We start from the raw sequence: 26134 nt of genomic DNA, 5'->3' as shown, positions 1-26134 counted from the left end.
AATGTAAATCAAAGAGATGAATTGATATGAATAATATTATATTTTCTTTCATTGCAAGGTTGCAACTCTCAATGGTGAGACTCCATTGATTTTCTTCTAATTGAGACTCCTAGAAGTCCTTAGTGAGACTCTAAGGTTTTCTATATTTTCTTCATTGTTTCTTCTTTCTCTCTATTTCTTATCTTATAATTTTCTCTACCATAAAATTTATTCTTTGTTCCTCTCCTTGCACCCTAAAAAATAAAACCCTAACCTACCTACCCTTGAGTGTAGGCAACCATCCTAGGGTTGTCCTACATCAAATACTCTTCTACTGAACCCCTTTATCCAATATTTGGTCACCGCTCTTCCCATGCCCTCCAGTGCCAGGTGCTGATGGGGTCGCGATAGTTAGGCTTTTCGTGAGATCCCGATTGACCTAGCTCACATGAAAAAAGACCTTGTGTAGTTTAGTCTAACATACTAAAAATAGTAGAGGGAACTCACGAGACTTAAGATTGGGTGCCCGACCTGATCATCTTTACTTGCTTAACTTGGCGAGTATATAATATTGGATCCAACTAGTTGTCCTCTGCCTTGCAGTTCATCTTAACCATAAGAATCACACCTTTAAGCTAGGTATGAATATGACTAAACCTGTATTTCATGAAAGAACTGCTGCAGGAACCTGTATTATGCATCGCCTCTCCATCCATTGTTTGCATAATATTAATGAATCATCTTGGACTCTTGTTCACACCATAAAAGTATCTCAAGTATTGTTTGTAACCTCGAGACATTAATCATTCCCATGCATTTCAAGGGATGTATTAATCCAGCTCTACAAAAGAATGCATTTGGCATAAAGTTGTCTTCATTTGAACCTGTTTCATGGTACATAAGACTGGCACAGAATACAACACTTCATACTCTCTCAACCCTAAGACAATCTAATTTTTGTCGGACAAAGAAAAGATTTTACTGATATGAAGCAGAAAAGATCTGAGATTTTTATGTGCAAACTCATACATACCCTCCAACTATGAGAGATCCGATAAATACAGACCCACCACACTAGATCATGGGTTTCTTGGTTAACCTGTCTATGGCCCTATAAACACTTGATGCTGAATACCATTGACCACTGATATCAACAATAGTTGATGGTAACTAATTCCAATCAGCCACAGTGACAGTGTAACTGTCATCAAAGAAGCATCGAAACATCAGTTTTGAAGATTATTTGTTTTAATTCAATTGTAATGACATCAACAGAGTAGATCTGAACATTTGAGCCACTCCAATCTCCATCATTGACTAAAACAAAATTCCCATTCTGGTGAGCACCGCATGATCTTCAAATCCTGGCACACCTTCCATATAAATATGGTGCTCTCATTTTCCATTGACAAGCTTACCTTCCATATAAATATGGTGCTCTCATTTTCCATTGACAAGCTTTCCTGTCCTTGTTTCACTCCTCTTTGTTAACTTAAATCCAACTGTAACCAGGTTCCTTCCTCACTCCTCTATCACACATGACCTTTCTTATGCTTGCTACATTATCCCAATAACCAACTGTTGCCTGTACATTTGACAACAGCACATAAATCACAGGATCATTGGGGCACATCTGGAGAAGTTTTTTTGCGCATCGTACTGCAATTTCCACATTTCCATGAACTTGACAAGCACTTAACAGAGCTTTGTAGACGGAGGGTCCTGGCTCTATTGGCATGGTATTGATAAAGTCTTCCGCTTCTGATAAATATCCAGCTCGACTAAAAAGATCAACCATACTAGAATAATGCTCTGTTGTGGGAGATTCTAGTGAATAATCATTTCTCATCAAATCAAAATACTCAAGACCCTTGTCCAGCAACCCAACATGCCTACAAGCAGAGAGCACAACAAGAAAGGTGGTATTATCTGGTTTGACCCCACTTCTTCTCATCTGTTCAAACAATTCAACAGCTTCTCTACCATACCCATGATAAGCACACCCGGATAGCAATGAATTCCATGAGATCACATCATGTCTGTCCATCAATGAGAAAACCCTCTTTGCATCATTAATTGAGCCACATCTTGCATACATGGAAACAAGGCCATTTTGAACATTAAGATTTGAGCCATAGCCCGCTTTCAAAACCAGAGCATGAATTTGCTTTCCCTCATCAAGGGTTGAAATCATTCCTATTGCTCTTAAGACACTTGTAAATGTAAAGAGGTCCATATCAATGCCTGCCTGCCTCATTTTAGAGAAGCATTTGAGGGCTGCTTCACCATTTCCTAAATTTGATAAACCACCAATGACTGCATTCCAGGAGATTTGATCCCATCTTGTAACACCTGAGCAGACCTTATTAAAGTCCTCCAAACTACTGCTGCTACATTCTGAATATACTGTCACAAGGGTAACTTCCAAATATGAATTAGACTCCAAACCCTCACGAATTATCCTACAGTGAACTTGCTTACAATGATCCAAATCATTTGAACTAGAAAAAGAGCTCAATAGACAATTATAAGTCACATAATTCAACCTGATACCCAACCGCTGCATGTCTCTAACTAAAACCATCGCAGCAACAGGTTGCTGACAATGAGCATAGCCAGCAACCATTGAAGTCCAAGTAATAATATTTCTTTCTGGCATGAGATCAAACATTAGTCTCGAAGCATCAATATTCCAACCCTTTGAGTACAAATCTATTAAGCACGTTCCAACAACAATATTATAGCAAAACCCACACTTCATAGACAAACCATGCACCTGAATCCCAAGTTTTGTGTCTTCCATTCGCCAACAACCCACTAAAACAGCCGAAACACTGAAAGGAGTCGGGTCTATACCCACTTTGACCATCTCCAAAAACAATTCGATTGCAATTTCTGGGCAACCCACATGCAAATAACCAGATATTAATGAATTCCAAGTGACCACGTTCCGATGGGGCATTTCATCGAATAGCCGCTGAGCACTTGAAACCGCACCACATTTACCATACATATCCACAAGAGCACTGCAAATATAGACATTTGAATCAAAACCCACCTTGATTATGGTGGAATGAAGCTGAATTCCCACAAAGACAGACCCAGATTTCGCGCACGAGGAGACCATTCTGTTGAGAATGTGAGCGGTAGGTGCAGACCCATGTTGCTGCAACTGAGCCAAGAGCTTCAAATCGACTGAACTCTGTTTTTCGTCGGTGTCACAAGCGATGTGGCTGTTACAAGAGAAGAAATCGTTCCCCGGGAAAAGAGCAAGGCGGTTGGTTTGAGTCGTTACAGCGCGGGAACGTAACTGGTAGGTTGTTTTACACACTTCAGGTAGGGTGCGTCGCAGGAGATAACTAGGAAGGCGAAAGCTCATTTTTCGCCATTTCCACAAATGTTTTTCGCTGCAATTGGTTTTGTAGCTACCTCCCGGGAAGTAAAACGCGTCGTTTTGGGCTTGGGCTTTTAAAGTAAAGGGCTACAACCACTGTTAGAAACTGGACCTGGCCCAGTTTCTACATAAATAATTACTTACATGCTAATCCATTTTAAAATTGCTTTGATTCAAAACAAAAATAATTTTAATATTTAAAAAATATTTTCATGGACAAAGTATTGGTCTCTTTATTTATTTATTCAATATCTTAAATACCTAAATATTTTAAAATATTATTTTTTACCGTTAATTTTTACATTTGAAATATATACTCCCAAAAACAATAATACTTTTTTTTTGGTAATAAAATTGGATTCCTGCTGTTGATTTTGCAAAGTTATTTTCCTTTTTGGCTCCATTGCTTGGGTAACAAGAAAAGTACCAATCAATTAATGTAATAGTTGATAATTCAATTTTTATTTTTATTTTTTATAATTGTATTTGATAGGGAATTTGGGAGCCCAATTGATAAATATATATCGAATGCAATAGGTCTAATCCCACATTGCAGATGTCGCCCAAATTCTGAGGGTGGAACCAGGGCTCACAAGTTCCAAGCCCAAAAACCCTAGCCTTGGTTATCAGCCATCACTTCTCACTCATAAACCTCTCACCAAACCCTTCTTAGTCTTCATCATCCTCTTCGCCTTATCCCTCCTCTTTTGCCCAGCAATGGCGTCCTTCGGCGCCCAGGGTCAGCTTTTCTCTCCCCCTCTTACCCCATCTCTTCGCCCCCGCCGTAGATTGGCTTCCTCCACCCCCATCTTGAAAGCAGGCTCTTCCACGCCTGCCAGCACCATCAAATGCGATCTCTCCTCCTCCTCCTCCTCCTCGCAAAACCCTGAATCCTTGACACCGAAAAAACCCTTTTTCTCCCTCGCCCAGGCCCTAGCCTTCTCCGCTGGAGCCGCCGGTATTCTCCTCCGCTTTTCTCCCGTCACTCCCCTTGTCGATAGTGGCGATTTCTCCGGCGGCGGAGGTGTAGGAGGCACTGGGGATGGTGGTGGTGGGGGTGGGGATGGTGGGTTTTGGTCTAGAATTTTCTCTCCAGCTGCTGTTGCGAAGGACGAGGAATCTCAGGAATGGGACTCTCATGGCCTACCGGCCAACATTGTCGTTCAGCTTAACAAACTTAGTGGATTTAAGAAGTACAAGATCTCGGAAATTCTTTTCTATGATCGTCGTCGCGGGAGCGTCGTCGGCACCGAAGATTCCTTCTTCGAGATGGTCACCATCCGGCCGGGAGGTATCTACAACAAAGCCCAGCTTCAGAAAGAGCTTGAAAATCTAGCAACTTGTGGAATGTTTGAGAAGGTTGATCTCGAAGGGAAGACCAATCCAGATGGGACAGTAGGGGTGACGATATCGTTTCTTGAAAGTACATGGCAATCTGCAGATAAATTCAGGTGCATCAATGTGGGGTTGATGCCGCAGACGAAGCCTATTGAAATGGACGCTGACATGACAGACAAAGAGAAGATGGAGTATTTCCGGAATCAAGAAAAAGATTACAAGAGGAGAATTGACAAATCTAGGCCCTGCTTGTTGCCAATGCCGGTTTACCGGGAGATTCTGCAGATGCTAAGGGATCAGGGAAAGGTGAGTGCGAGGTTGCTGCAGAAGATAAGGGACCGCGTCCAGAAATGGTATCATGATGAGGGGTACGCCTGTGCCCAGGTTGTAAATTTCGGGAATTTGAATACGAGAGAGGTTGTTTGTGAGGTGGTTGAAGGGGACATTACACAATTGGTCATACAATTTCAAGATAAGCTTGGAAATGTGGTTGAGGGGAACACCCAATTTCCAGTTGTAAGGCGAGAATTGCCCAAACAGGTAAATGATTTCACTCTGTTGGGTTATATATTGTTAGTTTCAAATTTTCAATAGGTGGCATCAAAAGGAAAGAAAAGATCAAAAGCTTTGAATTGGATGATTCCTTTGCTGTTTATATATGGGCTGAATGAATGAATTGCTCAAGCCGGTAGAGGGTTTTGCTTTGTTAATTTATATCTTATATTCTTTACTTCCAATGGGTGATTATTCATCAAAATCAATGGGAGGTTGACTGTTTATTGTCTACTGTTTACTTATAAGATGAAAGAGTGAATTTCCCAAAATGCTGATGGGTTTTGCTTTGTTAAGTATATGTTTCTTTTAGAACATCTGATAAGAAACTCTTTCATTATATCAATATATCATATCAAACTATTATATGACTATATTATATAAATTATAATTCTATTTTTCTTGAAAAAAGTAATTCTATTTCATACAAGAGTGATTGTTGACTTCTTTATCTATCTGATGTGCCTTTGAAATTTTGGTATACAGCTTCGACAAGGCCATGTTTTTAACATAGAAGCTGGGAAACAAGCTTTGAGGAATATAAACTCTCTTGCTTTATTCTCTAACATTGAAGTTAACCCACGGCCTGATGAGAAGAATGAGGGTGGGATCATTGTGGAAATAAAGCTTAAAGAACTAGAACAGAAGACAGCTGAAGTGAGTTCAGAGTGGAGTATTGTTCCTGGACGTGGAGGACGTCCCACATTGGTATGTATATGCCCGATCATCTATGTCTAATTTATTTGTCAAACATTATGCATTTTGGGGTTTTGATGGTAATGTCTAGTTAATTCCTACAAAATAAAGAAGTTTTATATTTGCTTAAAAGGAAATTCAAAGCTAGTTAATGTAATGTAAAATGTCTTTTCAGGCATCAATCCAGCCCGGTGGAACTGTTAGTTTTGAGCATCGTAATATTAAAGGGCTCAACAGATCTATTCTCGGTTCAGTAACTACTAGCAACTTCCTCAATCCCCAGGTAAATTTGCCATGTGATGCTCTGCTTGGTTTGGTTGCTGAGAGCCAAAGAACATAAAACATAAAATGCAACATTTTTTTTTCTTTTCTGTTTTCTCAACTTTCTCAGCAGTCAAATGGGGTTTATTCTTATCTTATTTAAATATTTTTAAAAAGAAAAAAGTGAGTTTCCACACACTTGTGTAAAATTAATTACAAAATAAGGACCCTCTAAAAATAATTCAAGTTTCATGCATAGTCAAAGGTAGTACATATATTATTAAAAGGTAGTATCTAAATGGTCAAAGGTGGTACCTGAATGGTCAAAGGTAGTGCCTTTGATAAAAAAAGTGCATGAAATGCTAATTATTTTTAGATAGGTGCTTGAAATTTGTATTTTATAAACTTGAGTTCCTATTTTGTGGTTTTTTTCAAATGAGTGTATGGAAACACACTTTTCCCTTTTATATCTGGTATTTTGAAATTTTGCATCATAGTAACATTCAAGCAAATGTTTTCCTCAGGATGACCTTGCTTTTAAGCTCGAGTATGTGCATCCATATCTGGATGGTGTATATAATGCTCGCAATCGTACCCTCCGTGCAAGCTGCTTCAACAGCCGAAAACTAAGTCCAGTCTTCACCGGTGGGCCTGGAGTGGATGAAGTTCCTCCTATATGGGTTGACCGTGCTGGCATCAAAGCCAATATTACAGAGGTAGACTACATTGGTTATCATATATGATGCTTTGTGGTTTGTAATATAGAAGTTTTTAATATATGGTTTCTAATATAATGGTTTATACTTCTCTATCCTGATTGATTGCTTGCCTCGCAGAACTTCACTCGCCAGAGCAAATTCACTTATGGACTCGTTATGGAAGAGATAACAACACGTGATGAAAGTAGTCACATTTCTCCCAATGGACAAAGGGTATTGCCCAGTGGAGGTATCAGTGCAGATGGACCTCCAACAACCCTCAGTGGCACTGGCATTGACCGAATGGCATTTGCACAGGCAAATATCACTCGGGATAACACCAAGTTTGTAAATGGAGCTATAGTTGGTGAGAGGAATGTATTTCAGGTGAGTTCCATTTGCTCATTTATTTTTTCTCCTTTCATGTCATTTCTTTGGTGATTGTACAGCTTGGATGTGCTGTATTTGCTAGAAGTTCTAGAATTAGGAACTGAATAACTGCAGTGTAAATAGCTGCTGTATTTGTTATCAATCCAGGACTACAAGCTTGTGGAAAAGCATTTCAAATGTCACCATGCTTTTGTGTACACAAAAAGTCCTAGTGTTGCTGTTTTCCTTCACATTTTCCACTGCACAGTGCTTTTATTATAGATCTCTTTCACATATTGAGCATTTTTGACCCCTTATAGGGACTAGATAGAGTAAAATAGTTATTAAGTTTTCTGATGCGCATGAGCTATCTTCCTGTGTTTAATGGATAAAATACAGTTTTATAATTTGTATGTTGAAATCCCCAGCTTTATGGAGGTGGCAATGTTTAAACTGACAATTTGAAAAACAGCTCCTTTCTCCATCATATAAGAGAACTTATGGTGTCTTTCATTTAATGTGACCTTCACATGCAGCAAAACATGATTTCTCCCCAGTAATGTGCTTATTTACATAAAAATAAATTGCAGGTGGACCAAGGCCTCGGTGTAGGGAGCAACTTCCCATTTTTCAATCGCCACCAGCTTACATTGACCCGATTTATCCAGTTGAAGCAAGTAGAGGAAGGTGCTGGTAAACCACCACCACCAGTGCTAGTGCTTCATGGCCACTATGGTGGTTGTGTTGGTGACCTTCCAAGCTATGATGCTTTTGCACTTGGAGGGCCTTATTCTGTGAGAGGTTACAATATGGGTGAATTGGGTGCTGCTAGAAATATCCTTGAGGTAGGACTTACTGGAGATGAGCATCACATTCAATGAACATTGCAAAAGCTAGGGTTGTTGCAAATATGCTAACATTTCATCAAGATGGTCATGCTTATGATTTTGTTGCTGTAGAATAAACATTTGACACCCTGTTTCCAATGCCATATGCAGGTGGCAGCTGAGCTACGAATACCTGTAAGAAATACACACGTGTATGCGTTTGCAGAACACGGAAATGATCTAGGAAGTTCAAAGGATGTAAAGGGGAACCCAACTGAAGTCTACCGGAGAATGGGTTATGGTTCCTCTTATGGTGTTGGTGCCAAGCTAGGTCTTGTACGAGCTGAGTATGCTGTTGATCATAACTCTGGTACTGGTGCAGTATTTTTCCGGTTTGGAGAGAGATTTTGAAAGATTTGTAGGTTCAATGCTTTGCCTAGTACGTTAATGCTTAGTGTATTAACGCCATTAGGCATCGGAATAACTCTTGGGGTTTTCCTGGATCTTGTGTTTTTTTGAGTTACTTAGAAATTAGAACTAGTTATTTGTTCTAATTCTAGGGAAATAATATTTTCTATATGTTGTGTTACATTATTTTCTGGCTCTGTAAGGACTAGATTTTATGGGGGATTGTGATTCGGGATGATCCAACCTGTTATATTTTGTGTAAGAAAGCCTTTATTTTCATTAGTGAAACTCAAATTCTGTGTGATGGAAATTAGAAATTTCTGTAACCTTTCTGTTAGTCAGGAAATTATAACTTCTTCATTTTACTTTGTTATTATTTGCACCTCATTTGGTATGAAAAAGTCACACTGCCTGTGAGCATTATCCATTTCTTTCCCCCCCTAGATTCTTATTTTTCTCATAAAGCTTTTTCTTGAAAGGCAAAACGAAGAGATAGATTAAATCCATAAAAATACGCATACATTTTCCTGATGCCTAGGACCCCTAACGGGAGGCAAACCCAGCTCTCGGCAGGCAGATAGCTCAAGTAAAAATGGAGATCCATATTCCTCGGGAAGGGCCAGAACCAATTATTTTGATAGCTCTCAGTGTGTAGCAGAAGTAGAGGAGAAAATGCAGAGGAGTGTTACTGGAAATTCTTGCTCCTGCATGAATCCGGGCCTCATTGCAAGTGACAACAAAAAGGAATGAAAATACCAGGTAAACCGAAAAGTTTGGAACCAAGCTCAAGCCATTTATTGGTAGGAAAGGATGAATAATTCAATACAGATCATCAGAGTGCTGCACAGAGAATTCGTCGACATTGTTCGCAGAAAGACTGATGCTTGAAAGGACAGAGACCCCAATGGAAATCGTCAAGGATTCAATCGTAGGTGATGGAGAGCTTTGTTTACAGAGGAAAACAGATGTATAAGCCCATATCTTAAGTGATGATTACTTCATGCTTTTGTGCTTCAATGACTTACAGCTGAGAGAACCTTCATTCATAACTCTTCTCTGTGATGAATGAGGCCTTCAAAGAATTGGACTATAGTTATGTAAGCTGGATTTCCACTAATCAGCCATTTTTCTACTCATTCCAACACGACAAAGAACTTGTCTTTCGGATTTATATCTTCTAAGGATTTAATGCAGCTGCATTTCCTCCTATAGGCCCAATTCCTTTTTCAACTTAGCAAGAGTAGCTTCGATCTCATCAATATTTTCTTCAATGCTGCTCCCTTGACCGCCTTTACTTTGACCACCACCTCCTGTCGTCCCTGTTTCAGAACTTGTAAATGGATTTGCCTTCTGAGACCCTCCATATTCCTCTGCTTCAACTTCCGAGTCAGTGATGTTGAGCTCTTTCTCTAAAAATTCCACAAACTCTTCACCAATTTCCTGTTAAAATGCAGATTTTACAAGTGAGGTGGTTTTATCCTCAAATCCTTTCCCTTGTGAGTTTCAAAACAAACCAAAACACTTGCACATAATTATTTGGTTTCATATAAAGTGAAACGATAAAAGACATTAACATCTCACCGCTAATTCCTCCCACAGGCTCTTTGGCTTCCCTTGTGAAGCAGCACTGGCTTCCCAGTTCCGGAATTCTTCTTGAAGATCCCTAAAGAAGTCCTCTGTAACATCAAAGCCATGCTTAAGCACTAGAACAGAGCAGGTAGTGATCTCCGTATGAAAAAAAGAAAAACAAAACAGCGCCTGTAAAGATTTGAAATGATGCAACTTAATTGCTCTTGCATTGTATCATGGGAGGACATATCTACCTACTGTCATTTGAACATCCCTCACAAAATTACCTGCAGCATAAAGGGGTTAAGTATAAGAACATACAAAAATACCTCACTCATAAGCAAGGGTAAGATGCACTGAAGAATGAGGAAAGAATCTCTCCATCAGCATATTTGGGGATAAATACACAGTTGGAATATGAATGAGCAATGGGAAAACTAAAGCTACCAATGCCATAGACACCAGAGCCTAACAATGAACCATTTGAATGTGCATTTAACATAGAAGGACGCAACTACCCAGTCAATTGATTTGATCTGGGAATTTTCCTTTGTGATAAATTGGTCTGATTTGGTCATCCAAACATTTCAGGTTCTTCCAGGCACTGTTATCAGTATTCCAAATGGAAATGATTTGTAGCATAGTTAGCAGAATCTACTTGGTCACTGAGCCATAGATGTTTTTATTTAACTACACAACTAAAAGCATGTCAGTCCCATGCTCTCTGTCGATTTGGCAGGAAGCAATTCTCGTCTAAAGGCAGCTACCTTAAAATCATCAATATACTATTTAAAGGAGTAAGCATTGAAGTAGATGGACACCCATCACATGTAAAGGCATAAATACAATAAGAATATAAGAACAAATGGATTTCAGGGGCAAAAGTTTTTACCAAATCCATAGAACTCTTCTTCTTGGGTATCCCTGCTTTGGTTTCTTTCGGCATTAGAATAGGTATAGTTGGATGCACGACTTCCAGAGTCATATTTCCTCCGAGATTCAGAGTTCATCAATGCATTGTATGCATGCTTTATCCTCATAAATTTCTCCTGTGCATTTGCCTGTAAACCAAAAACTTTGAGATACTCAAAACATTTACAGAAAACTAAAGCCCTGAGATTCAGAAAGGAAAACAGGGAAGAAACAGATTCAGGTTATGCAATATTGATTTCATTCTACCATTTGTTCACACAAGCTATGAAGAAGGCCTTGGAAAGGAATAAACAGATCCCAGATATAGCAAGTATAGCATACAAAGTGAAGTGCATCGAGCCTTTGCATCAAACACATGATAAGAAAATTGATAAAACTGCACTTGGAACTTTTGTTTCATCCATTAAATTTCTCATGTATGTTCACTGTAAAGAAAAATCAATATGTTTTCCCTTCTTGCAAAGATGGGCTCATGGTTCTTACATGCATGGGTGCTAAGAACTCCATTAGGGATGCAACTTCATTACAGGTGCTTTGCTTGACATACTAGTATACTACATACTAACATGCTGTTAGGTCAGGAACACCACATGAACCGAGGCATGTAGAACCTTTGAGCTTTACACAATCACAACAAAAAGAAAGAAGGAACTTTGAGTAGGATATAAGTAATCACTATGGAAAGCAAGATTGCTTTCCCCAGGTGGCTGCCTAAAGAACATAAAGATTGAAGATTAGCCACATAAAGAACAACCCTTGTGAATGAGGTACATGCCCATCAATTATGCTACAAATTCCTGGCAAGCTAGAAAACAAAGAAGAATGTTCCAGAGAAATAAGGAAGCTATAAAAGAAAATGTGATCTAGGCAATGATTGCAGCAAATCAACGAATTTGAGTTTCTTTTAATTTGTTTGAGAGAATTTCAGTTGGTTATACTGGGTCATGGAAAGGCATGTATTTTCAATATTATCCGGTCCCCAATGAAATAGTAGATTACCCATTTTTGGGTACCCACAGCTCTAACCCTCTCCACATACCACAAACACAAAATTGGAGTTCATCCTAATTATAGATGATTTCCTTTAATTTTCCTCAAGTTTTTCACTGCTATTGAGGGTTGATGGAATCAATCAGAGTTAAAAAAACGTCACTGGATTTCACACGATCCAAAAATGTAACTCACTTCTGCAGACATGAAAAGCTGGAAGATCCAAATTGGTTTCATTATAATTCAAGAAAACGAACCGTAAGTTAAAAACAAGAAACACCCATATCAAATTTCTCTAATTTGTATCAAAAGAATACCTCTTTATTGACATCGGGATGATACTTCAAAGCGAGTTTCCGATAAGCCCTCTTGATCTGATCAGGACTAGCAGAAGGAGAAACCCCCAACACCTCATACGGAGACTCTCTGCGACTCGCCTTCAAAAGAGTACTATTCCTCCTCTTATTCTTACCATTGTTTCTGCGATTTGGAGTGAAAAAGAGAGGATTGAAATGGGGTGCAGAGGCAATTCTGGAAATGGGTAATGAAGATTTGGGTAGATTTTGTAGGTAGAAAAGAGGAGGAGAAAAATGGAGCTGCAGGGCTAAGGGAAGAGTGATTCCATGCATGTTCATGAGGTGGTGTTTTATAATCTCATTTCATGGCGTTTGGATTACGTTTCTGGTTTCTTCTTCTCCGTCTTCTCCATCTTCTTCCCACGAGTGGCTGTGCTTTTACATAGCATATTGCGGTTCCCAACTCCACGGTCTTTTACAGTTAGCAGTGTTTTATAAATTAAAATTAAGTACAAAATAATTAAATAATTATTTGAAAATGCCATAAAATAAAATAGCTTTTTAGAAAAAAAGAAAAAAAAAAGAAAAAGGAAAAAGGCCTAGTTTTATTTATCATTTTTAAAACCAAAAAACAAAAAGGTACAATCTGTTTTATAATTTAAAAACAAATTTTTGTTTTTAAAAATAAAAAATTATTTTAAAAAATTCATAACAACATACGATTTTTTTTTTTATTTTCAGTTGTTTTCAATAATTTTGAAAAACAAAAGAAAAAAATTTATAATTATAAAATATAAAATTTTAAATCTGATTTTTTTAAAAAAAATTATACATGTTTATTTTAAATTTTTTTTTATTAAGCAAATAAATTTCAAATGAATAAATAAAATTTATTATTATTTTAAAAAAAATCAAAACTCAAAACTTCTTAGTATAAAAATTATAATATTTAAAAATATTAGAAAATTAAATCAAACTTCATTTGGCATAATTTTTTTTTTGAATATAATTATATTTTTATACAATTTTTCGCCACATAAAGTGATACATGGCCAAACGGCAACGGCCCAAAAATTCTAAAGGGCAGTGGAAGAAGAAAATTTGGTAAATTTTTCCAAGCAAAATTTGCAACCTATTAAGAGAGTTCCATTTTTCTCGCAAAAGACTACTGGTTTGATCAGGTGGGTGGCATGGCTTCACCACTGAAGTGTTATAGCAGCAGCTGGCCTACCTGTTCTTTACTTCCTGGCTGTATCGCTGTTGATCTTCAAAAGAACATCAACCCAATAATCTCTGCGTCAGGTCCTTATAAAGGGTGTATGTCGAAGGGGAATGTTGTCGGAGGATGGGTGGATTTAAACAATGCTTGTATACTGTTTGAAAAAACTCCCAAACGGATAGGTGTTTCAATTACTGAGTCCCATCGCAGTGGGTGTACGGATGATCCTGAAGAGGGTGTGAAAGAAGCTGGTTTTTTCACAAGAAATGAGACTCCCCATGTTGAGTTTGGTGGTGGTTTTCCACATAGGCAATATGTGTTTAGTGCTTTAAGCTTTTGTGGCCGTGAAGGGTGTGTTGAACTTGGCAGAAGATGGCATTGTTTTGTGGTGAAAATTGGACTTGGTAGTGATGAGTTTGTGTGTACTAGTCTTATTGACATGTATGCCAAATGCGGAGAAGTGGACAGTGCGGTGAGAGTATATGATAAGATGACTAGTTTGGATGCTGCTACATGTAATTGCTTGATTTCTGCTTATGCAAGGAATGGTTTCTTTGTTCAAGCTTTTCAAGTCTTCATGCAAATTGGGAATATGGGTACTCGGCCAAACCATTACACGTATTCAACCATGCTAGCAGTTTGTGGGACTATTTCAGCGATCCAAGAAGGAAAACAGCTTCATGCCCATGTTGTGAAGATGCAGTATTTATCTGAAACAGCAGTGGGCAATGCACTTTTGACACTGTATAGCAAGTGTGGGATGATGGAAGAGGCTGAGATTGTGTTTGAGAATCTTGGGCAAAGGAATATTATCTCTTGGACTGCAAGCATAAATGGGTTTTACCAGCATGGTGACTTCAAGAAGGCACTGAAGCAGTTCAGCATGATGAGAGAAAGTGGGATTGAGCCAAATGAGTTCACTTTTTCAATTGTTCTAGCATCTTGTGGTTGTGTGAAGGATTTCATTGATGGCCGTATGTTTCATACCCAAGTCATTAAAAAGGGCATGGCATCTGGTGTCTTTGTGGGGACTGCCATTATAGACATGTATTCAGGACTTGGGGAAATGGATGAAGCAGAGAACCAGTTCAAACAGATGGGGAGGGCAGCATCTAATGTGTCATGGAATGCTCTAATAGCAGGGTACGTCCTCAATGAAAAGATCGAGAAGGCAATGGAAGCATTTTGCAGAATGGTTAAAGAAGATGTTGCATGTAATGAATTCACCTATTCAAATATCTTTAAGGCTTGTTCTTCTTTTCCATCACTTGCAACTACTGTGCAGATCCATTCTCGGCTAATAAAATCCAACGTTGAGTCGAACTTGCATGTGGCAAGCTCATTAATAGAAGCATATACACAGTGTGGCAGTTTAGAAAATGCAGTGCAGGTTTTCACTCAGATCTCAGATGCAGATGTGGTATCCTGGAATTCAATTATTAAAGCCTACTCACAAAATGGGGATCCATGGAAAGCTATATTCTTGCTCAGGAAGATGATTGAAGAAGGAAACAAGCCTACCAGTGCAACTTTCCTCACAGTTCTTTCTGCCTGTAGCCACTCTGGCTTAGTTCAAGAGGGCCAAGAGTTCTTTAAATCCATGGTGCAAGATTACAGCATCCAACCAGAGGAGACGCACTGCAGCTGCATGGTTGACATACTGGGTAGAGCTGGGCAACTAGAAAATGCACTAGACTTCATCAAGAAATTGACAATGAAGCCTACTGCTTCAATATGGAGACCCTTGCTTGCAGCTTGCCGATACAACAGTAACCTTCAAATGGCAGAATATGTGGCTGAGAAGATACTAGACTTAGAACCAAATGATGCAACCGTTTATGTCACCCTTTCAAACATGTATGCTGAAGTAGGGAGATGGGCTGATGCTGAGAATCAGAGAAGGTTAATGGAACAGAAGGAAATTTCAAAAGAACCGGGATGTAGCTGGATTGAAGTAAACAACAAGATGTACAAATTCTTTTCCCATGATAAAGCACACCCTGAAATGCCAAAAGTATATGAGAAGCTGAAGCAGCTAGTGAGACAGATACAAGACATTGGGTATTCCCCTCCTACAACAACAGTCCTTCACCCGGAATCAAGACAGCCAAAGGAGCAACTGATCTTATATCACAGCGAAAAGCTTGCAGTTTGTTTTGGCCTTTTAAGCTTGCCTCCTGGAAAACCAATTCGTGTTTTGAAGAACCTTCGTGTCTGCTTGGATTGCTATTCAACTATGAAGTATATCTCAAGAATTACAGACCGCTATATAGTATTGAAGGACAATTATAGGTTTCACCACTTCAAGCAGGGCTGCTGTTCTTGTGGGGATTACTGGTGATATGCTCTTCCCATTTGTGCTATTCCCTTATCAGATTGGTTGTAGACATCTCCCTGAGTGGAACCCATCATTTGAGGAGGGTACATTATATATTTCATATCTTAGCTGAAATTGAATCGAGCCGACGCCATTGGCTGCTGCTGCTGCAATGCAGAGTCTCATCAACAGAGCAAATGTCTATAGGGTCTATCGGAATATCAGCACCCACCGCACATTTCAATCATCTTCTGATACCTATGCAAAGGCCATCGACATGTACGCTCGTGATCGAGCGTTGTACCGTGGCCGAGCACTGCATGCTCATCTGGTCATCATTGGGTTGGCTCGGTTGACCTATTTTGCCGCCAAGCTCATGTCTTTCTACACTGAGTGCGGGCAATTATCTAACGCCCGGAAACTGTTCGATAAAATTCCCAACACGAATATTCGTCGTTGGATTGTCCTGACTGGGGCCTGCGCTCGTCGCGGCTTTTATGAGGAGGCTTTGAGCGCTTTCTCAGAAATGCAGAAAGAAGGCCTGAGACCGAACCAGTTTGTTCTTCCCAGCATTCTCAAAGCCTGTGGACATCTCTCTGATCGACGAACTGGAGAGAATATGCATACTGTAATCCTGAAGAATTCATTTGAATCTGACGCTTATATCATCAGTGCATTGATTTATATGTACTCAAAATGTGGGCATGTTGAAAAGGCGTGCCGGGTATTTGATTGGATAGTTGACAAAGATTTGGTGGTGATGAATGCCATGGTTTCAGGCTATGCCCAACATGGATTTGTGCACGAAGCACTGAACTTGGTGCAGAAAATGCAACAAGCAGGGGTTAAGCCCAATGTAGTATCATGGAATACCTTAATCGCAGGATTTTCGCAGGTGGGGGACAAATCAATGGTCTCTGAAGTTTTTCGTTTGATGACTGCCAATGGGGTTGAGCCTGATGTGGTATCTTGGACTTCAGTAATATCTGGGTTTGTGCAGAACTTCCACAACCATGAGGGTTTTGATGCATTTAAAGAGATGCTGGATCAAGGGTTCTGCCCCAGTTCGGTAACCATCAGTAGTCTGCTGCCTGCTTGTACAAATGTTGCAAACCTGAGGCATGGGAAGGAAATTCATGGGTATGCCATGGTGATCGGAGTTGAGAAAGATGTGTATGTTAGGAGTGCTCTTGTAGACATGTATGCAAAATGCGGTTATATATCAGAAGCAAAGATCTTATTTTATATGATGCCGGAGAGGAACACAGTCACTTGGAATTCCTTGATTTTTGGATATGCAAATCATGGATACTGCAATGAAGCAATTGAGCTTTTTAATCAGATGGAGGAGAGTGATACAAAACTTGATCACCTGACCTTCACAGCAGTCCTCAATGCTTGTAGTCATGCTGGAATGGTCGAACTTGGAGAAAGTCTGTTCCGGAAGATGCAAGAAAAATACCGGATTGAGCCGAGACTAGAGCATTATGCATGCATGGTGGATCTTCTTGGCCGAGCGGGAAAGCTTTCTGAGGCTTATGATTTGATCAAGGCAATGCCTGTTGAGCCTGATAAGTTTGTGTGGGGAGCATTATTAGGGGCTTGCAGGAATCATGGGAACATAGAACTTGCAGAAGTAGCCGCTGAGCATCTGTTTGAGCTTGAACCTGAGAGTCCTGGAAGCAGTTTGTTGTTATCAAATTTATATGCTGATGCTGGTCGTTGGGGGAATGCAGCAAAGATGAAGAAGATGATGAAGCAAAGAAAGTTCGGTAAATTTCCCGGGTGCAGTTGGATAGAGGCTGTCTGAGACAAACATAGCTTGAGGGTTTCCCAGAATTCTTGGCGCAGATCAGAAATAAGTATGAAGCGCCTAGCGGACCATCCTCATGCCTCATGCTGGATGCATTCATATCTCCTCACCACATTGAAGCTTCCAGTGCTGAACTCCAACTTATTTTCTATCCGACAGCTTCTTTGATGTAGTAGGTTGTTTCTGCTGGGAACATTTGGATTTGAGAGCAATTGAGTGGCAAGATGGGTTTAGAAGATCAGGTTGAATCTGAATGAATACAATGTGCAGCACTCGTGGAAGATCCTTAAATCGGAAAAACTTTGTAAAAGTTGAGGTAAGGGGAAAAGTTGGGGAACTTCAAATTTTGTGGATGCTTTTATCAATCTCATAAATGGGAGACTGACATTCAGCTTAGATATTGCAGTACTGATGCTGCTAACATAGTATTTAACATGAAAACATATCAAAGATATTTTGTTTTAAGCACACTTAGTAAGGTGACTATTTGTTAGTAGCCTAATATCGAGGCGTTTTGTTTTGGTTACGACAGTCATCTTCCATCTTCTCTGTACTTTGGGAGATTCAAATAATAACTGCTTCATTCCTCCCTCAACTGCAATCACGATGTATTTTTGGCCCTTGTTTCCGGTTTTAGGCGTAACCAAATATATTTAAACCATCTGTCAAAATGGCTCACGAATGCAAGAGCCAAAAAAGAGAAGAATATAAAAGGAGAAAGAAAAAACCACTTTCCCCCCCTTTTCAATCTGACTAATCCCCATAGTCTATCATACCCATTCCAAAAAATTATATATGAAAGATGTTTTTAAGTTCTTGATCAACATGTTCCATGTCGTCACCTGATTTGTAATTTCTTTCCTTCCAAGTAGTTCAAAACAAGCATAGAGGAGTTACTTTCCCATGCCATCTTCCATTTCTTTCCGACGAGGGATCAACGCCCAAATTAGAAGGTTCAATATAAAGAATTCAACACTCAATACTATAAACAAGGAGAATACTAACTACAATAAAATTCTTGCTTAACACGATGAAGAGGATGTGCTCCACAGATTGTTTCTTATCTTCATACATAAAACATCCATTCACCAAAGTCCATTCTCTTCCTTTTAACCGATCCAAAGTCAAGAATTTTTTCCAACCTGCTTCCTAGGAAAGAAAAACACCCACTTTCATTGGAACCCATGGATCCCAAAAATATCATCCACAAGAAAAGGTTCCAATATCACCTACACCACCCTATCTCCTTTACCCCTATATACTGATCTTCCTTCCAACCTCAATAGGAACACTTGGAACACTATCCAACTTCAAATCATGGAGCTGTCTTAAGAAACCCGAGAGCCCAATGCCCCGTCATTAGCATGTTCTCACACATCTACTGCCCAAGTATCCTTTGAAGTAGCTAGAGCATATAAAGAAGGTTAAAAAAGATGATCACCACAACATATACCCTTTCAAAATTTCATTCCCTTCCATTGTCCGCACTAAAACTGATTTTACTCTCAAAAACTCCCCACCCTCCTATAATTGCATTCCATTACTCTACCCCAAATCCATCCCCTCACCTCTAAAGAACACCATCCCCTTCTTCTCCAAATTTATCAATAATACCCTACTTCCATAGAGGTTCCTTTCTGACACAAACCTCCAATTCCGTCTTTTGGGAACAGTTAGATTATGAATACCCAACCCTCCTCTCTTTTACACAAACAATCGGTCAAGAATTTCACCAAGAGCCAACCCAGAATAAACCCCCCACCCACCCCCCCGCCCTTGTTGCTCCACATTGCAAACCTTCTCTAAATCTTCCACCACATTCTAAATGACCAACAATTTGTAGGGAGCTCCTAAAGGCAGACCCACATTCTTGGAAGGAAGCTCCACTAGCTACTCTACACCCCAAGACAACCACCAGCTCCTCCACATTAGTAACAGCCCCAATTGAAATTAACTCACTCTTTCTAACTTAATTTTCAGCTAAAAATTGCTTCAAACCACATTAAAGTCCAATTGAGATAGAACATTTCATCTTTGCATGTCCCTCAAAAGATACAAGTATCATTGGCAAACAATGACACCCGGGATGAAACCCCTTCCCTAGCTCTTTTTAGAAGACAACTGAGAGTTTCCATCAGCAAAACAAATAAATAGAGAGAAGAGGTTCCCCTTGCCTCAGCCATTGAACTTTGATTAAGCTTTATATTAAATCTCTCATAAGAGTCATAACCAAGGATCTAGAAGTTTCCACAACCATAACTAAAACAGGCAGAATGTGAATATTAATTTGCATTTCAAGATGGCAATTGCAGTTCTGCATCCAGCATTCACCCAAAGAGTGAGGGTTGGGTCTAATAAACGCACAGAGATGTGTACCAGAATCTGAAATTTTCATGCCTCAAAATCTAAAGATTCTACTAGAAGCTCTTCCAAGTTTTAGTCTTTCTGGCTATTCTCTAGTAAATTAAAAAAGGTTGGCTGTTCCTAGTCCTTAAGATAGCCAGTAAAATCCATGCTAGCTCTTCCAAGTTTCTTACTCTGGATAGTAAAAACTTTACACTGTCTCATCTTACTGTGTCCCATCTAGTTTCAGGAACAAAATTTCTTCTTCTTCTTCAGCAATATACAATTCAGGTCCTAAAAGCTTATCTTTCAATCTTGGCAAATCCTAAATCTATTTTAATACATTCCTGATAGGATGGGAGACACATGCTAAAGAATTTACATTTAGCTGTGATGATGTGATTCTCAGTCGGTTAAGAGGCAAACCTAGGAGGAGCTAAGAACATCATGTACACCTTCTTGTAGCTCTGCTAGGTGATGCAACCATTTGTAAAATACTGCTTTAGATATCCCAAAGCATAGAACACGCCCCATACAAACTGACAAAATAGGGTGCTAAAATTCACTCTACTAGACAAGCAACAAAAGTTCACTATTTAATTAATGGACAAAACATCACTTTACCTGTTGCCAAGACCTTGTTGGATGTAATAAGGATCAACTTGTCCACCCAAAAGAAATTAAAAAAGTAGCCACTTGCAGGGTACGGTCATCCCTATCCATTGCTCATGGATGCTACAAAATAAAATAGTGGAATACTGTTGGCACATTTGAAGTATTATTCACCAGCAACACTCAGTGTGTAACCCCATTAGGATTGTGGCTACCTACCCCAAAGTGGGGATAAATAACCACTGATTTATAAAGTCCTTCTCCCATAATCTGCAGCTTTCCTTGTTTTTTATTATATCGAACAATCTAATCTGCCTAGCAAATAGTCATATTTCCCTGTCATTTTCAGACCCACTAACACTTACAAAACTATTCTTGGGTGCAAAATGCTTCCTTTCTTCATCTTGGCTAAGAGCTTTTTTAGTTCACCCAACATCCAGGCCTCTTTCTCTTAGTCCTTCCCACAACACTCTTAAATCCATTGTTGGAGGGAAGCCAAAATAGACCAAATATTTTTCCCTCCTACTTTCCAACTAGAAAAAGGACGCCTATCACAAATGAAAATTTTGTAGAATTTCTAAGAGTAAGAGTAAAACCTAGGGCTTCTCAAAGTTAGAAGTAAAGGGAAAAAATCTCTCCTTCCGTGCAACTAACTGGATCAATAATCATGTGCCATCCATTGTAGATTTACTTGAAGCACCTAGGCATTAAAACAAACACGACTTCAAAATCCAATGGGCAAAACAAAGCACTCATGAGAACATGCCTATCCAGTTCCATTCAGAATTCCCCTATCAACTGCAATAAATGACACCACTATTCGCATGGTATAGGACTAGATTATAAAGGCAGAGACATTTTACCCCACTATTCAAACTAAAGGAAGCATAGCCACATCTACGTAATCTGAAGGTCATTTCCTTTGTTACATCAAAAGACGACAAGTAGAATTTTGTACCAGAACTCCACAGCTTTGGCCAAGTCAACCAACATAAAATTTATGAACCGTCACTTTCCTCAAAATCTGGCAGCATCATGCAGTGGGATATGCAGGAGCTGTGAGGAGTGGAGACCATGGGAACAGAATATTGGAAAGAGCGAAACAGAAAATAGGAAAAGAGGGCAACATTTCTAAAACAACATTCAAAAATCAATTTTTGAGAACAATTCTTCAAAGCAATCCTTAATTGTTTTGAGGAATAAATTGTTTAGAAACTCAAATATGAAAAATAATTTTCTCGAGCCATTTTCCATGAAGGCATTTTGTACTTATATATAATGCAAAAATTCCCAACCTATTCTTTGTATTTCCAATTGTCTCTTTAGAACAATCTACAAAAAAAAAAAAAAAAAACCTAAGAACACTTCAGATTTGTTCTACTTTATTTTCATAACAAATTCTCAAAAAACAATCTACAGTTTGTCAAACGTATTTTTGAAGTTGGAAAACTGTTTTATATTTAAAGAACAAAAAACTATTTCCAAGAACACTTTCCAAACAGACCCTAAAATATTAGGAAGAAGAAAAGGTTTTGCATAATCCATTACTCATTTCACTTACCCCAAACCCTAATCACCTAGATGACTTTTCAAACTAGAAAACAAAGATAACCCAACCCATTTTCCATTTTAGCTCTTTAGAAGAGCATTGAAAGAAATAAGAATATTACAGAGACAACACATAAAAACCACCTCAAAATCATCGCTACAGTTACAATAAGTGAGCAATCAGTCTTCAAAGATAAAATTGCCGAACACACACAGAGCTAACATCAACAGCTCGGATGTGGCTCCTGCAGTAATTGTTAAAGGAGAGCTAATATTTTTTATCCTTGGAGATCCCTGAAAAAGAACAGAGAACATAAAAGAGTAGATATGTCTAACTTCCACAAATCAAGGAGCTTTATCAAGATAAAACACCAAAATCTTTACAAGGAATTATCTCAGAAACTTGGAAGGGGTTAAGAAAAGTAGGTTACAAAAATCAGACGATCAATTGACTTCAAAGCTTCTGAAACAGAATAAGAATCTTTATAAAGATAGGTGATGAAGGCATTGAATATCCAGCAGGCAAAGCCTGCTAACTTACTTTTGCTTTATTGCTGAAAAGGAAGGTTCAACACACCCATTAATACATGAGAGAGAATAACATTTATCAGTTAATAAACAGGTTAAGAATGTATTTATGGATTGCCATCATCTAGGCTGGAGATAATACACCAGGAGCCTCCTGCTATCATGCAACTAAGAACAGACACCCACACACACACACCCAAGAGAAAGATTGATATTTGGCCTGATTCATACATAATCCAAATATAACCTATCTGCATCTATCATGTCCAAGAATACAAATCAAGCAACCATGAAAGTTGAATGACAAAAGATATAACATATAACCTGAAATGCTTATCCAGCCATTTAAGTAGAAACCACAGAAGGATACAATTGACTATGTGTAAGGGTCAAAGACATCAGTTTGTACAAATCATTTCAGTAATTGATAGGATTTTCAATCACTAGAAACTTCAAAATTTTCCGTTATTAACTCATTCTTGCTTAAGTTTGCACTATATGAGCCTTATTATGCATTCAGTTTTAAACATGCAGAGGCTCTCTTATACTATAATTAGAAATTATAAGTCATTATTTTCACAACAATGGCAATGATGAACAAAGTGGATGAGAAACTTACACGAGATACGATGCCACGTCCTCAAATGGCATGTAACATACTAACACCTATTAGTTAAAGCATGATTGACCAAGAATAGGCAAGGCAAATATAGAGTTTCCATAACTCAAAAAGAGGGGGACAAAGCAAGAGAGAGAGAGAAGTTAGTGAAACAACACTCCAAAGAAGGTAATAATTGCATCAATCTGTCATCATGAAATATGGCTGCAGTATAAAACCTTAGTCTTCAGTAAGTAGAAAAAAGAACAGACTTGTAAACCAAACTGAAGAGGATAATTAATGAAGTAACATGAAATAATCCATATAAATATATGACTAATTCTACACACAGGTGTGCAGTTTTTCTTGAATCAGAGATTCAGAATGTATTTATTGAATCAACAAAACTGGATTGGAAGAAAATATTTGCAGAAGAAATTACCTGCAAAACTAAGCATTAAAAAGCCACTCTATCTGCAACAGAAATGATAGATAATTGAATAGTATCCTTGTGTTTGGGTCAACAGCAGGAGTGGAGTGAGCATGGATTAGTTCAGAAAGAGAAGAACTAAGAGCGTTCAGAAAGAGAAGAACTAAGAGCACAGTAAAAACTTATCAATGAAAGTCTATATAAGGCAAAATAGAAAGTTGATGGAGGTGCTTATTGTGCATAATATAACAGTAAATATCAAACCATATCCTAGATTGACACATACAACTTGCAAATGATATTTAATAAGTTAAAAGTAGAAACAAATCCAAGAAGCTACAGAAATCTCAATCATCTACTTGATCCAATCCTTGATCTCTGTCCTCTTTTATAACACACTTTCTTATAAAGCAACAAAACCCATAAAGCTAGATAACTTGCTGTAGGAAGAGGAACATGAAATCGAGCAACATGAAATGCGTGCCTCCATCAATAACCTCTAAGCCACCCACCTCTCAACCCAGTGCATTGTTTCCATTAACATTTCTGTGCCATCATAATCCATTACCGGTCAAAACTCCATAGAAACAAACTCAGAATCATCCAGAATTATAAAACCATAAGAAAGTTAAGTATATTTAGAAAGAAAACAAAGGCACCTATCACAAAAGAAATAATCAGCTCATATAAAGAGCATTTGCTTACTACCTCCACTGTCTACCTGGAAAATCTTGTACTTCAAACCAAAGCAACAGTTAAGAATACTCAACTCCTAGCTCAACAAAATTTTCCTTTTCTGCAAAGTCAGTTTCATTATCAAATTTTAATGGCGTACCATCTCCAGGTTGTGGGGGAGGATGGTGATGACATTGGTGTTAGACCAAAATACAAAACCATCCAGCATTCACAGACTTGAAACCCCAAGAAGTTGCCACCACACCAAGCAATGGCACCTTCCATAATCTAGATTAACAACAGGAAAATTTAACACGATTATGCAACATAGAGGACACCATTCGAACCTAGCCACAAATTAGCAGTCTGGAATAAGCAAGTCCTAGTTTGACACGCCCAGACACAATTCCAATCCGTGTATACCAATATCATTTCTTTATTACCGTCAAATAACTCAACATCAGAAAGAATAACAACAGAGCATACAGAATTTAATAAGATCAAGAAAGCCACCTCGGGTATCATCTTATTGATCATTAGGACCGACATTTGGGTACGACACAACTGACCAATCTCTCTGCTGCAACATATTATAAGGATGATGAGACTCGTAGCCATGATATCCACCTGGACCTGACATTCCCATTTGGCCATGGCCATGTGACACTCCAAGAACGGGCATGTGCATCATCGTCTGCCCATAAGGCATGGGAATTGGAACAGACATGTGACCATTTCCATGACCGTTCCCATGCACACTTCCGCCAGACTCGTGCAAGCTCTGCGGCACCGGCGTGGACGCGAAAAGATGGTCGGACGAAGATGGACCCTCGTTAGACAGCCCCTGCATCCGTTTCAGGTAAAGTCGATACTTCTGTAGATGACTGGCGACGTTCTCCCGAGTCAAGCCCTCTACGTTCATCAATTGCATAATCGTCTTCGGAACCGCGTTCTTGATGCCCAGATGCCCCACCACATCCACGAATCGCTTGTGGAGCTGCGGAGTCCAAACCAAACGGGGTCGTTTCAGCGTCCGAGCAGAGGGATCATCGTTCGAATTCTCCGTCCTCATCGCTGAATCGGCCTCCTCGGCGCAATCGACTTTCCTCACCTTCCTTGACTCAGACCCGGACCCGTCCCTATCCCCGGTCTCCTCCGGCTCCACCACCGCTGGCTCGCGGTTTCGCTCCTCGTTGAAAGACTTGAAATTGTTCGACGAGAACGAATGAGACTGCCCTCGAATGGTCGAAAACGTACTCTGCGACGCACGATTCACCTCCAGCAGCGTACGGCACGGCTCCGGCGTTATGCTGAACGCCGACGCCAGCTCCGGAGGGATCAACGGCTGAGATAGGGGAGTCAGATCATCGGCAGCGGGCAGCCCCGCCTCCCACTCGAGCACTCGCTCGTCATCGCCGCCATCACCTCCGTTAATATCACTCATCCTCACTTCTTCGCCCATCGAATTGGTTGAACTGAGCTAGGGCTTTCCCAGGTCAATCATGAACACAGATATATTATGATCCGAATTAGGGAATTAGGTTTTGCATCACGGAGATTGTTAGGAGGGTTGAATGTGGAGGAGGCTTTTGTTTTAGATATTTCGTAAGATTCGAAGGCTGTTTGGAAAAGGAGAAAAAGAAAAGGAAAATAATTTTCAATTTCCCTTTAGAGAGGAAAAGAAGAGAAAAAGTGCAATATCTGATTCCAGATCGGTCCTGTCCAGGTGCCAACGTGGACG

At 39.3% G+C, this 26134-nt stretch overlaps 6 protein-coding genes across 8 annotated transcripts; 3 read left to right on the top strand and 3 right to left on the bottom strand.

The window, feature by feature from the left end:
• Positions 1 to 821: 821 nt before the first annotated feature.
• Positions 822 to 3402, bottom strand: LOC100852670 (pentatricopeptide repeat-containing protein At4g13650). The gene is made up of 2 exons (XM_003632098.4): positions 1398 to 3402; positions 822 to 1352 (listed from the first exon to the last, which is right to left on the bottom strand). The coding sequence occupies exon 1, from the start codon at positions 3356 to 3358 to the stop codon at positions 1472 to 1474; it is 1887 nt and encodes a 628-aa protein (XP_003632146.1). The 5' UTR covers positions 3359 to 3402; the 3' UTR covers positions 822 to 1352; positions 1398 to 1471.
• Positions 3403 to 3872: 470 nt separating this feature from the next.
• LOC100263897 (protein TOC75-3, chloroplastic) lies at positions 3873 to 8882 on the top strand. The gene is made up of 7 exons (XM_002280625.3): positions 3873 to 5251; positions 5750 to 5971; positions 6135 to 6242; positions 6745 to 6936; positions 7057 to 7305; positions 7878 to 8132; positions 8286 to 8882. The coding sequence occupies exons 1-7, from the start codon at positions 4091 to 4093 to the stop codon at positions 8523 to 8525; spliced, it is 2427 nt and encodes an 808-aa protein (XP_002280661.1). The 5' UTR covers positions 3873 to 4090; the 3' UTR covers positions 8526 to 8882.
• A 412-nt stretch (positions 8883 to 9294) lies between these two features.
• Positions 9295 to 13310, bottom strand: LOC100258713 (uncharacterized). 2 transcript variants are annotated; one of them, XM_002282875.4, is made up of 5 exons: positions 12332 to 12799; positions 10984 to 11152; positions 10346 to 10378; positions 10104 to 10198; positions 9295 to 9962 (listed from the first exon to the last, which is right to left on the bottom strand). In XM_002282875.4, the coding sequence occupies exons 1-5, from the start codon at positions 12647 to 12649 to the stop codon at positions 9729 to 9731; spliced, it is 849 nt and encodes a 282-aa protein (XP_002282911.1). In that variant the 5' UTR covers positions 12650 to 12799; the 3' UTR covers positions 9295 to 9728. The 2 variants fall into 2 exon arrangements, with proteins under 2 accessions (XP_002282911.1, XP_002282790.1); XM_002282754.4 differs by lacking the exon at positions 10346 to 10378 and having other exon boundaries at positions 12332 to 13310.
• Positions 13311 to 13500: 190 nt separating this feature from the next.
• On the top strand, positions 13501 to 15870 carry LOC104879544 (pentatricopeptide repeat-containing protein At3g24000, mitochondrial). The gene has a single exon (XM_010652694.2). The coding sequence runs from the start codon at positions 13501 to 13503 to the stop codon at positions 15868 to 15870; it is 2370 nt and encodes a 789-aa protein (XP_010650996.1).
• A 148-nt stretch (positions 15871 to 16018) lies between these two features.
• Positions 16019 to 18254, top strand: LOC100253590 (pentatricopeptide repeat-containing protein At5g59600). Its single transcript, XM_002280647.4, has one exon. The coding sequence runs from the start codon at positions 16019 to 16021 to the stop codon at positions 17654 to 17656; it is 1638 nt and encodes a 545-aa protein (XP_002280683.1). The 3' UTR covers positions 17657 to 18254.
• A 4234-nt stretch (positions 18255 to 22488) lies between these two features.
• On the bottom strand, positions 22489 to 26128 carry LOC100253567 (transcription factor PCL1). 2 transcript variants are annotated; one of them, XM_010652695.3, is made up of 2 exons: positions 24907 to 26128; positions 22489 to 22716 (listed from the first exon to the last, which is right to left on the bottom strand). In XM_010652695.3, exon 1 carries the CDS (start codon positions 25853 to 25855, stop codon positions 24920 to 24922), a length of 936 nt encoding a protein of 311 aa, XP_010650997.1. In that variant the 5' UTR covers positions 25856 to 26128; the 3' UTR covers positions 22489 to 22716; positions 24907 to 24919. The 2 variants fall into 2 exon arrangements, with proteins under 2 accessions (XP_010650997.1, XP_059593452.1); XM_059737469.1 differs by lacking the exon at positions 22489 to 22716 and adding an exon at positions 23901 to 24264 and having other exon boundaries at positions 24907 to 26114.
• Between the last annotated feature and the right edge of the window lie 6 nt (positions 26129 to 26134).

Source organism: Vitis vinifera, chromosome 6 (assembly GCF_030704535.1).
Source record: "Vitis vinifera cultivar Pinot Noir 40024 chromosome 6, ASM3070453v1".
NCBI classification, from domain to species: domain Eukaryota; kingdom Viridiplantae; phylum Streptophyta; class Magnoliopsida; order Vitales; family Vitaceae; genus Vitis; species Vitis vinifera.
Note: the sequence above shows the minus strand (reverse complement) of the source record. Positions and strands in the feature narration are given on the sequence as shown.

Excerpts from the sequence above, each read along its gene's own strand:
- LOC100852670 (XM_003632098.4), bottom strand. The coding sequence starts at position 3,358 with ATGAGCTTTCGCCTTCCTAGTTATCTCCTGCGACGCACCCTACCTGAA.
- LOC100263897 (XM_002280625.3), top strand. The coding sequence starts at position 4,091 with ATGGCGTCCTTCGGCGCCCAGGGTCAGCTTTTCTCTCCCCCTCTTACC. Across the intron at positions 5,252-5,749 it reads GGCGAGAATTGCCCAAACAG|CTTCGACAAGGCCATGTTTT; the intron begins GTAAATGATTTC and ends TTTGGTATACAG. Across the intron at positions 7,306-7,877 it reads GTGAGAGGAATGTATTTCAG|GTGGACCAAGGCCTCGGTGT; the intron begins GTGAGTTCCATT and ends AATAAATTGCAG.
- LOC100258713 (XM_002282875.4), bottom strand. The coding sequence starts at position 12,649 with ATGAACATGCATGGAATCACTCTTCCCTTAGCCCTGCAGCTCCATTTT. Across the intron at positions 11,153-12,331 it reads ATCCCGATGTCAATAAAGAG|GCAAATGCACAGGAGAAATT; the intron begins GTATTCTTTTGA and ends TTTGGTTTACAG. Across the intron at positions 10,199-10,345 it reads GGATGTTCAAATGACAGTAG|AGGACTTCTTTAGGGATCTT; the intron begins GTAGATATGTCC and ends TTGATGTTACAG.
- LOC104879544 (XM_010652694.2), top strand. The coding sequence starts at position 13,501 with ATGGCTTCACCACTGAAGTGTTATAGCAGCAGCTGGCCTACCTGTTCT.
- LOC100253590 (XM_002280647.4), top strand. The coding sequence starts at position 16,019 with ATGCAGAGTCTCATCAACAGAGCAAATGTCTATAGGGTCTATCGGAAT.
- LOC100253567 (XM_010652695.3), bottom strand. The coding sequence starts at position 25,855 with ATGGGCGAAGAAGTGAGGATGAGTGATATTAACGGAGGTGATGGCGGC.